General features: G+C 36.6%; 1 protein-coding gene across 4 annotated transcripts in view; it reads left to right on the top strand.

The window, feature by feature from the left end:
- The window catches only part of FIG4 (FIG4 phosphoinositide 5-phosphatase), a 142554-nt gene extending 131330 nt beyond the window's left edge, over positions 1 to 11224 (top strand). For 2 of the 4 annotated variants that reach the window (XM_021008181.2, XM_021008179.2), the window contains one exon: positions 10892 to 10932. Coding sequence is in view for 2 of the 4 variants with exons in the window: in XM_021008179.2 (XP_020863838.1) it covers positions 10892 to 10904 (13 nt within the window). In the remaining 2 variants the exon portion in view is untranslated. Of the gene's footprint in view, positions 1 to 10865 lie in introns of all 4 variants that reach the window. The other 2 variants (XM_021008176.2, XM_021008180.2) reach the window with 2 other exon arrangements.
- The last annotated feature ends 1026 nt before the right edge of the window (positions 11225 to 12250 follow it).

The following is a 12250-nucleotide window of genomic DNA, read 5'->3' as shown; positions in this document are numbered from 1 at the left end:
AGAAGTGCCATCACTTTGAAAGAATATTATAAACTGTCTGGCCAAATGAAGGATATCATAAAATTTAGAGTTGAAAGGAAACATAGATTTAATCTAATTGAACCTATCAGATAGGGAATCAGACTCTAATTGAATCTATCAGATAGGGAATCTGAGGGCCACAGTGAAATAACATGTCCAGAGTCACATGGAGGACCCAACTATTTTCCCCAGGACAGCAGGTCATTTTGATGTATTATCTTCACAGGGCCTTAGTCATTCTTTCTCAGGGAATATTTTAAAGGCTGGAAGATTATCCAACATCCTAACTGCTTGGTAGGAGAATAGCTTTGTTTTACTATCTTCTGTTTTTCTTGACCATCATGATTTCATAGCAGGATTCTGTTTCTTGGCTGGAGTTTCTAACTGCAAACTCAAGCATCATACCATTGCTTGACAACTGTCTTGGACATTCAGAAGACCCACAACTAGAGCATTTTGCTTATACGTGACTAAACATGTTGAGAATTGCAAGGATGATAAGATGTAGTTATAGACTTCTTGATTCCTGCTACATTTAGTACTTACTTGAGTAGTTTGCTACAGAATGTCTTCTAGCAAGGATGCCATATGTAGAGAAATATTTTTTCCCATAACACTTTACTACAAAAAAGCCTCTTGATTGGTTTCTGCTTGGGCAGGCCCATGTGTACTGGGTGAAATGGTCTATCACTACTAAAATGTTATTTAGGTTTTACCTGTCTCTTCCAAAGATAAGACTTCTATTTGCATCAGCTCCAAAGGCTTGCTAGTGTTTATGCTGTTCAGATAAGCAGCTTGAATAGATAATACTTTGAACACATAGCTCTAACACTTCTTACATATATACTGCTTAGTCCAGTAATACCTATTTTGCATGAGTTCCAGAGATTTCTTTTGGCACAAATAACCCCAAATCATCACATAAAATTGCTTTCATAGCAATTTATAAGGTAGCTTTAGTTAGTATGAACTGCCTTCTTATATCTTGTATAATAATGTTTATGATCTGGTACAGGACAAGAAGGGAAAAGAAGGGAATATGTCCCAGACACTACCAAACACCTTTTTTTTAAACAAGTATTATCTTGTTTAATCCTCACAACAACTCTTCAAGGTAGGCACTGTTATTATCTCCATTTTACAGCTGAGAAAACTGAGACAAACAGAGGTTAAATCACGTGCCCAGGGTCTCACGGCTAGTGAGTGTCTGAGTCAGGTTTGAACTCATGTCTTCCTGATTCTAAGCCAAGTGCTGTATCCACTATGTCAGCTAGTTCTTTCAGTACTGAGTACAGTACGGCGCTCAGTACTGGTACAGTAATTCTTTCCAGTGTTCCAACTTCTGCTGCTCCCTCAACGGTGGAGTTCCCTCTGGGTAGTTGTATCCTCAGGGGTCATTCCCCTTTTCCTTGACCTGTATTACTTTTCTCAGGTATTCATTCTTCATCTATGTTCACTGTCAATCCACCACAGACAATTAAACCAAGGAGATTTAGCCTAGCATTGTATTTATAGCCCAGTGGCACAATCTCTCTCATAGTCCCCTACTCTCAGTTGCATTTTTTACGTTATTGTTCTTACTCCCTCTATGTTACAGACCATTGTTAATCCTTCTGTGTTGAGCACCTAGATTTCTGATAGATGAGGCATGTGGGATAGGATGTGTAGAGCTTTAGTTTTCCCTGGTCACTAGTACATGCTTAAGGTCAGTTATAGGTTAATGCTCCTAAGCTTCTCTGGCTGGTAACATCCAACTTTGTGCTTGTCGAAATGAATCAGTGGATTATTATATTTGCATACTTAGATTTGAGCTCTGTACACAGTCTCAGAACTTATCAGTAATAGTGCACTTTGAAGAAGACCAATTTATGAGTATGTTAATGAGTCTTATAGTAGGTGAATCCTTTATTGGCAAATTCAGTAGGCTTCTGGTAGACACTGATCTCCTGTTAAGGAACTGTGCCCAACCCTTCTAGGCTGGCATCAGTGTGTTTCACAAAAGGCATATCTGGATTTGCAACAGCCAATATCAGTTTATGTCTGAGGAAGCCAGCCAACTCTTTAAAAGTCTGTTTATGTGAGGATGAATACAAATAAATGATGTAGACTAAAAAAATAGTGTCAAAAAGCCCAGAATGAAGTGTGGCTTATGAACATGTCAAGGACACTGAACAAAAGGCTTTTAAAGCTATGTTTGGAGCAAAAAGTACAAGTGAAGGATTGATCTTCTGCTAAATGGTTGGTATACTTAACAAAATATAGGTCTAATCAACTTCTACTTTGCTTCCATCTCCTCCAGTGAGGAGGCTAATCTTTACTAGACACAGTAGAACAAATGTATGTGACAAGCACAATGTTGAGGAGAAGGTATCTGAGACCCCAAGGCTGCCCCTCAAAGATGAGTACCAGAGACTCCATGAAGAGAAGTAAACTTTGTGGACCCAGAGTGAGAACAGTGAAAAAGGAGCTTATTTTGTCACCTTGATTATCAGCAGGGACACTTCTCCTTTTGAAGCTGTAGCCACATATTGATTATGGAGGGCACTCAGTGAAGTAACCCAAAACTGCCATCAGTGCTACTATTAATTTCTGACAGTTTGGGAAGGATATAAGGGCTTCACATTTATACTAAACTGGATTTACAGAGTATTTATAATCTTCTAAGAATCAGAGCTAGAGAAAAATAGCAGATAGCCTTCTATAATAGATTTGAACGGTACTGAAATTGGGCTATGTCCGCTAGGGTAACTGATACCCTGGAAATATTTCAGCGTTTCAATAATTATATCCTTGCTGGCCCTCTGGATTAAACTTTGCCATGCCTTTGAGAATATTTCACTGTTTTCATATATAGTTTTGGCACTATGGCATGTAAAAAAAAGTACCTTCTATCAGCCTCAAATAACCTTTTGGGATTCATTTTTAGGGCCTGATGGCTCTAGAATATGTAGAGAGCACATGGAACTGGGAGGCATCCCCTTAATTAAAAATCTTGTGGTGCTTCTTGGAACCATGAATTTTTACCAATAATTTATGATATTCATGATCAACTGAACCCTTTATTTAACACTTAAGTAAAGGGTCTAAATTCCACTGTGTACTGGAACAAAAAACAGACCTTTGGAGCCCATTATTATGGAATCTCAGAATTAGAGTGCATTTTTCTTGGAGATGGGCTTAACGTGGGTCAAAGGTAGCCTTTGAAGTAACTCTTACACAAAAACTTGTGAAGGAAAAAGACCAGAAAACAAAACAAAAAAAACCAGTGGTGTGTTGCCTGCTAATTGCCCTAAGTAATTCTGATGGGAAGAAATTTTACTATAACTTATAGTGAGTCATTCACACTTAACAGGACCACAAGACATAGTAACATTATCTAAAAACAGTTTGAGATATCCAGAGATGGGCCTTACAGACCATGCAGGTTTGGCCTGTTTTAGGCAAGCACCAATTTTGTTCAGGTGCCACAAATGGTAAGCGCTTTTGCTCTCCCAATTTTTTAGTCTGGATAATTAATTTTTTTCCAGGAATTGGGAATACCCTGGAGGATTTACTGTACTGGATTATAGGTGTAGAGGAATCTATGAAGGGGGGAAAAGACATGATCTTTTCACTAAGGGTATCTACAGCTGTATCAAAATATTGGGGTAAACCAAGGCTATGTATGCTCTCTTACCAGATGGGTGGAAGTACCTCCATGATGCTGAAAAGAGGTCATGAGAGTTCATCACAATGCCCTGTTAGGTTGGCTTCTCAAGAAGAAGTGGACGGGCAAGTTAATTCACTGCCCACTACTGGTGGCCAGATTGGATATACAGTTTTGGCAAGTTATATAAAGATTAGATAAAACATTTATCTAGGTGCTATGCTAAGTACTAGGAATATGAATGAATACAAGCAAAAAGAAAGACAGCCCTTGCCCTTAAGAAGCTTATATTCTAATGGGGGAAGGCAACTCGTGAAAGGGAATTCACTGAGGGGTATGTGTAGAGAGAATATACCTATGCACAGGAGCAAAGGGGAAAAATAATCCAGAGGTTTTGGGTCTTACACTGAACTGTGTAAGAGGTGAGCCTGGCTAGCATGAGTACATCCATAAATGAAGTCTCCTATGAGGAGCTCATTGGATAGAAGTAAAGGCCTCAGAAATAGAGCTATGTCTACTGTGAGAGGTGGAGGTGGAAAACTATTTCAGGGAGTCAGAGCTGAGCCAGGTGAGCAGTACTGTGAGAAGGGTTGTATTAAGTGATATTGCATTAAGACATCCTATCCATTACTGTGGAATCTATTGTAACCCTTGCTGGTTTCCTTATGACCTCTATTCTGAGTCAGAGTAGATTTTGTGACTGATCATAGGGACCTTAGAGATCACCTTGTTCACCCCCGTCATTTTATAGTCAATTGCATAAGTATAGGACATGAGAGATCTTGCTTGACAGCTGTTCATGGGAACAAGGCCTAAGGGTTTTAGTTAACTATAAGTTCAATATGAATCATCAATGAAATGTGACTTCTATAAGACCTGCTCTAGTCTTAGGCTTTATTAGTAGAAATATAGGCTCCACATCAATGGTAGTAATAGATGTTCTGGTCAGACAACATCTGGAATAGTGACCATTTTTTTAGGTGATAACTCTTTAAGAGGAATTTTGATTAAATGAGGACTCAGAGAATAATGATTAGTAGGATGGAGAATCTGGAAGTCATATTCTGTAAAGAATGGTTAAGTTAGTTGGGGATGTTCATCTGGAAAAGGAAAGACTAAGCAGTGGCAAGATAGCAGGGCTAATGTGAAAATTTCTGGCAACTTATTTTGTATTACATCAGGAGTTGGAAGTTACATGGAGTCAGATTCATACTAATTAGATATGTTCTAATACTAATAATAGCCAACATTCATATATCACACTTTAAGTTTTATTTTGCCGTGGAACTTTATTCCATAAAATATAATGGGCTATCTTGTGAAGTAGTGATCTCCCTGTCATTGTAAATGTTCTGGTGCAGGATGGATGGATCTGTCAGGCATGTTGTGAAAAGGATTCTTGCACTGGTTGAAGGTTAGACTAGATGAGATATAAGGGCCCTTCCAGTTCCCCAGATTTCGTGGTTCTGTAATTCTGTGATTTAAATAACATGACATGGGACAAATATTTTGCCTTCATTTTGAAATTTATGTTACCTATCACAAGTTTCCCTATTTTATTCTCATTGCCTCAAAAAGCCATTCTCTTTTTTTCATTATCTTGACATTAGGGGAGATTTTTTGTACAAAAGAATGAAATGACTGAACAATAGCAACAAAAACCCATTGAAAACTGGCCTGAAATTTAACAAATCTAGCCAAATTTTGTGTCAGCTTTATAAATGCTGTTAATAGCCTAAGATCGTGAAGAGGCCTTTATGTGCTTTTCAACTTTCCATAATGTTGTTCCATATGATGCTTTGCGGTTTTAATATTATCTCTCTGTAGGTTCATGTAATTTATCCTTTTTGATAAATCAAGCTATTAGAACTGGGTCAGATAAATCCTAAAGTTTCAGTGGAAGAAAAATGTGTAAACCTGTAACTTTTTTCACTTAGAATTGGTACAAGATGATCACCTAGCCTCTTTTCTTATTGGAGGCACTTAAAATCTCATTTCCCTTTTTGTCTGCGAGAATTTTTTCAGTTGGGTGTCCTGCTGCTAAATATATTTATGTTTACTGAACACTCACTTGTCTTGTTACCTTAACCAGATCAGAAGGCCAGGCCAGCCCTAGGCAAAATTATGAAGTAGGTAAAATTTGTCTTTAGAATAACTTCAGTTCCCTGATTACATATACTTCATGCCCTACTTTCTAGGTACCTAGTGTCTCCATATTGCCCACTGAAGCATAACACCCTTGACTGCCTGTTTCCCTGTCCAGTTATATTGTTGGTTTAAAATGCCTTTCTTTGATGTTTCAGGAATTAACAATTTCATTTGTATGAGTACTCACTCAGTTGATCTTTTGTATGTTAGTAAATGGAAATATGAGTTTCTGGGACCTAAAACATTAGTCATACGGTGGCCAATCCTCTAGTGATGAGCCTCTCTGAATTTAGTCACCCTGCTCCTCAGATGACAGATAGAACCTCTAACTAGGCCTGTAATTCAAACTTGGCAGTATCCTTCCAGAATTTGCATTCTTCAGGCGGATCCTTTAAGAACTCCACATCATGATGAGGTGTTGAAGTAGGACTTTAGTAGAGAGAGTTTAAAATGTATATTTTAAAGCATATTTAATAATTTATTTAAGGAAGAAAAATAAATTTATTTAGATACTATGAGTAAAGTAATTTTTGTTTCTGAAACTGTCAGATTGGGTTTGAAGCATACTAGAATATTAATTCATAAGAAAAGTGTAAAATCTTGAGTTTTTCATGTACTCATTATTGAGTTATTCAGATGTATGGCAAAAAAATTCTTGTACATTTATCACCAACAACAAAACAGAGATATTAAACATTCAAAGCCATCCATCCTGTGTTGATTTTTTTAAAAAAGCTTAAAGCAAAAATATTTAGGAGCTAATATATGCAAGGCAAAAATATACACTACATATAGTACATACATACTATATATGTATAGTACATATAGTGTATACATGTATAGTTTATATGTGTATAAATATATTTATATAGTGTATATGTATATGCTAATACTATACGCTAGTATATGCTATTATTTATACTGGTATGTGCTATATATACACTATATATATGTGTGTATATATATATATATATATATATATACACACACTACATATATACTGTTATATGCACATATACAATACATATACTCCACACATATATATTATATACTAGTATATATACTATGCACATAGTGTATATATATATATACATATATATATATATATATATACACACACTACTATACATACTATTTACTAGTATATAATAGTATATGTCATTACATCTTCATTATAAAAAATAACACTTCTAGAAAACAGGAAGGAAGGAATAGGAGAATAATTGTCACATTTTTTTCTAGTACCCATATGAGCATGGTTCTGTAGCCATCCTGGATATGTTCAGGGTCTGAATAAGGAGCATAGTCACTGCTACAGAATGATGCCATTTTAAATTACTTGGTTAGCATTTCATATTTGCAGAGTGATTTCTGTTCATTTTTGCCCATTACTCTTCACAGCAGTTAAAAGAGGTTGCTGAAAAGTAGGTTAAGGACTGTCCTGAAAACCCTTAGATGCTGAGCCTGGTCTTGTAGCCAAGTTCCATCAGCCACCTCAGGCCTGAGTAAGTTACTGATGTGTCACTTGGCTGCAGATCCTGCTGCTTCCATGCCTTACCCTGATGCTCAATCACCTGGAATGTCTGGAAAAAGAGCCAGAAGGGGGGAATGGAGTGATTACTTGATGGTTTGCTCCATTCTCTTTAACAACTGGATGTTAAAGTTTGGACCACAGGAAATGTATTTCTCAATCCACAGGGTACCCAACGAGTCTATTTTTGCCAGATACCACACAGCCAGGGCCATAAAGATTTCCCACTTTATAGATGAGCTCCCTCATCTGTAGAAAGTAGTTTTCTCATTTGTGAAATGGGGATAATAATACCTACCATGAATCCCTCACGTGGCTATTGTGAGGATCAGGTAAGATAATGTACAAGGAAGCGCTTTTCTGAAAACTGTAAAGTACTATACCAATAGAAGATATTATTATTTTAAATGATTTGGATAATGCCACTTGTAAAATATGCTATGACCGGAGAGCTCAGATCAGTGGACAGTGGGTGGTGCTTAGATTACTGATTCTTTTTTTAAAAAATTATTTATTTATTTTTAGTTTTCAACATTCACTTCCATAAGCTTTTTTTCCTTTTCCTTTTTTATTTGTTTGTTAATTCATTTTGATTTATCAACAATCATTTCCATAAGCATTTGAGTTTTAAATTTTTCTCCCCTTCCCTCCTCTCTTCTCCCCCCAAGATGGTGTTCATATAGGCTCTACATGTACATTCCTATTAAACATATTTTCACATTAGTCATGTTGTAAAGAATTAGAACCAATGGGAGGAACCACAAGGAAACAAAACAAAGCAAAAGAAAAAAAAAGCAAATAGTATGCTTTGATCTGCACTCAGACTCCATAGTTCTTTCTCTGAATGTGGGTAGCATTTTCCATCTTATGGGGATGTCTTAGATCCTTGCATGCTGAAAGAGCTAAGTCTGCCAAAGTTAGATTACTGAATTTTTTAATGACCATTTTCTAAAATATTCAGAGGAGGATCAAATTTAGGGATAAAGCTTGAAATAGAGCCTATATGCTACCTACCAGGTTTCACTTTGAATTTTGGAAATTACTGTAATGTAGGCATATGCATATCAATGCATAACAAGCAGATTTAAAGTTGCTAATTAGATTTATAAATGTTAAATATTTTAATGTGTTAGCAAGAGACTTTAGAATAATAATTATAATATATTAAAGAAAAGAGGTGGGGGAGTGAGTTAAAATACAGAACAATAATTTGATGCCTTGAAATTTTGTTAGCATTTCTTATATTTCATGCATTCTTTAACTTTGTGTGAAATACCTAACAGTTTTAAATTTTTTTTAAATGAAAGTGATGTGATGGCTGAAGATTGTATGAAATGCTTTGCTTGGAAAATTGTGTCACTGCAAACTTTGTGTCATATTGCTGCAAAGTGATAACTATTTGAGTTCAAATTTTGGATTCTTAGGTGAGAGATGTGAATTTTTTCTTAATCAGATTAAATGTAGAGGCCCTAGAGTCCCAAGAGATCTCAGAATCAATGAAACAAAGGTACTGACTGGAGAAAGGGCAAATACTTTGATACAGTGATTCAGTATTTCCTGGGAGAGAGACAACATGGTATGGTAGAAAGAGTGTGGGATTTGGCATCAGAGGACCTGGCTTTTATCCTGGCTCTGCTACTTATTATCTGTGTATCCTTAGATAAATGACTTGATTTCTCTGGGCTTTAATTTCCTCAACTATAAAAGGACTGGATTGGACTAGGTGATCTCTAAGATCTCTTCCAGCTTGAGATCTTTGCTTTAGGCATCTGGGTGGTCCAGTGGGTAGAGTTCTGGGCCCGGTGTCAAGAAAACCAAAGTTCAAATACAGCTTCAGACACTAGCTGTGTGATTCTGGGCAAATAACTTAATGTCTATCTGCCTCAGTTTCCTCCACTGTAAAGTGGTGGTGATAATAATAGCACCTATGTCCCAGAATTGTTGTGAGGAGCAAATGATCTTAAATGAGATAATATTTATAAAGTGCTTAGCACAATGCCTGGAACAGAGTACTAGCTTAATAAATACTTGTTATTTTCCCTTTCTCCCCTCCTCTCCCATATTACTGACCAAGGATGTTTTAAGAGCAATATGTTATTATCAGTGTAAATACTTGTCAAAGGCCTTTTGTTTATGGCAGCAACCTCTATTCCTCCCTTTATATATAAACTATTCTCCTTGAGGTCACCAATGACCTCCTAATCACAAAATCCAATGACCTTTTCTCAGTATTTATACTCCTTTCTACATCACTTGGTATCTTTGGCACCTCAGTCTTTCCAGGTATTTTCTCTTCTCTTAGTTTCTATGATATTGCCCCTAATCAGATTCTGTTCTTCTCCTAAGAACAAGCTTCTATTTCCCTGACTGACTCTTTTTTCACCTCCTACTTCCCTTAACATAGAAAATCCCTGAGAATGTCTGTGGTCTTGTTCTCTGCTCTCTTCCCCTCATTATTCTCACCTACTCTTATGGCTTCAATGGTTAATTCTAGAGATGAATCACAACTATATGTCTATCCCCTGACTCCTCTCCTGAACCCTAGATCACCAAATCTAGCAGTTTACTGAGCCTTTCTACCTGGTGATTGTGGTGGTTCCTCAAACTCAACTTATAAAAACTGAGCTCAACATCTTTTCCCAAAAAAAAAAACCACCCCTATTTTTCCTCCTAACCCCCTGCCAAATTTTAATTACTGGCACTACCATTCTCCCAGTTACCCAGGCTCAGAACTTCCAAGTACGTCAGTCCTACTTCCATGATAATCTTGAATCTGTCCCTTCCTTTCCATTGCAGTGGCCATTGTTGGAGCTTAGGCTCTCACTGTCTCTCACCTTGACTTACTGACATTGTCTTCTTATATCTATTCTTCTCACTCACCCATTGCCTCCAGATGAATTTTCATTTAATTCGTAGATCTGATTCCATCATTGGCTTGCTTTGAAGGGTCTTGATCATGTCTCAAAGTCTAGATCTCTGTCCTGGCATTCAAGGCCCTTTCACAGTGGTCTGGCAAAGGAGGGGGGTAGGGCCAGGTTTTGGAAATAAATCATGGCATAGAAAAAGGGCATTCTTATTTTGGAGTCATATGGGAACATGATGTTCTAGGACCGAAGGAGTAATAGCAGTTTGAACTCAGCTAGCCAGTTTGAATTAGTAAACTTAGACACCATCCATTAAGGAGTAGGTAGTAGTCTTTATAAATACTTCTTTTTACCTTAAACATGTATTATTTCTGAATGCATATACTCATTCCTTTGTAAATAAACCTTTTGTTAAAAAGAAGTGGGGACTGAAGGGATGTCCATCAACTGGGGAATAGCTGAACAAGCTGTGGTACATGATTGTAATGGAATACTATTGTGCTGTAAGAAAGGATGAGCAGGATTGTTTCAGAAAAACCTGAGAAGACCTTTGGTTCTCAGACTATTTCACAGCCATGATCTCTGATAAATGTCCATGTAGTGTTATCTAAATGTTTTACTTACTGCCCTACCATTAGTATTTTCACTTTTACAGGACACATATCTCTTCTTTCTCTCAAGACAACATTTATGAAGTTCAGCCTCCAAGAGTAGACCGAAAATCTACTGAGATCTTTCAGGCACATATACAGGCCAGCAAAGGCATCATGCAAGCCCTGGGGAAAGAAGATATCTCTATGTACAGAGAATATATCCGAAATCGATACATGTGAAAAAGAGGATAAGAAAAACATACTAGACTCAAAAAAAAGTTATCTGTCTTTGATTCTCCTTGTTTGCTTTGTTTCCTCTCACAAAGGTAACAGTTCTTGGCAATGTATTTTTAAGCATGCTTTTTTTCTTTGTTACCATTCTTTGTTTCCTTTGTAAAAAATAAAGAAGCAACTGAATGTGTATTCTGTTATCTCCTTTGATTTCTGTGAGAATTTGAATTTAGAGATGAGATCAACATAATATCAAGGTATCATTTGAATTTGTTTTTTTCTCTTTTTTTTATTATGAACATAACCAGCACAAACATTTTTACATATAAAGAACAGAAAAAAATGATTGTATGTGAAATCATGAACAAAGCTTAGTTTTTTCCTTATTAAAAATTTTATAACAAATTCAATGTTACTTCCAAAGCCTCCATCCTGTTTATCTGTGTCTCCCTTTGAATCTCTGTGTATTTTTTAAAATGTTTCACTGAGTCTGTTTGCTTCTTTTTTAGGGAAAGAATCACTATCACTGTGTCTCTGAAATTTTTTCTTAGGTAATGAGGTTCTCCAAAAATTCCCTTATAACAACATTTGATTTCTCTCTCTCTTTTTTTTTTTTGGCTAGGCAGTGGGGTTAAATGACTTGCCCAAGGTCACACAGCTTGTAAGTGTTATGTGTCTGAGGCCGCATTTGAACTCAGGTCTTCCTGAGTCCTGGACCGGTGCTCTATCCACTGCACTACCTCGCTGCCCCACGCTTATAACAGCAAATAAATATAGTTAAGCAAAACAAATCCACATGTTGATCATGTCTGAAAATGTGTGGCTTATTCTGCCCTTCTAGTCTATTACTTCTTGGTTAAGAGATGGGAAGCATGGTTCATCATTGTTCTTCTGGTCTCATGGTTGGTAATTACATTGACCAGAGTTCTCAAGGCATTTAAAGTTATTTTTCTTTACAGTGTTATAATCACTGTATAAATTGTTCTTCTGGTTCTACTTATTTCACTCTGTATCAGTCTTCCATGATTTTCTGAATTTGTTCCTTTTGACATTTCTTATGGCACAATAATATTCCATCATATTCAAATGTCAATTTTGTTCAGCCATTCCCCAGCTGATGGGAACTCCACTAATTTCTAGTTCTTTGCTACAACAAAAGGTGCCACTATGAATATTTTCATGCATATGTATCCTTTCTCTCTTTCCTTGATCTTTT

Source organism: Phascolarctos cinereus, unplaced genomic scaffold (genome assembly GCF_003287225.1).
Source record: "Phascolarctos cinereus isolate Bilbo 61053 unplaced genomic scaffold, phaCin_HiC Scaffold_5;HRSCAF=322, whole genome shotgun sequence".
Lineage (NCBI taxonomy): Eukaryota > Metazoa > Chordata > Mammalia > Diprotodontia > Phascolarctidae > Phascolarctos > Phascolarctos cinereus.
This window is presented reverse-complemented; position numbering and strand designations above follow the sequence as displayed.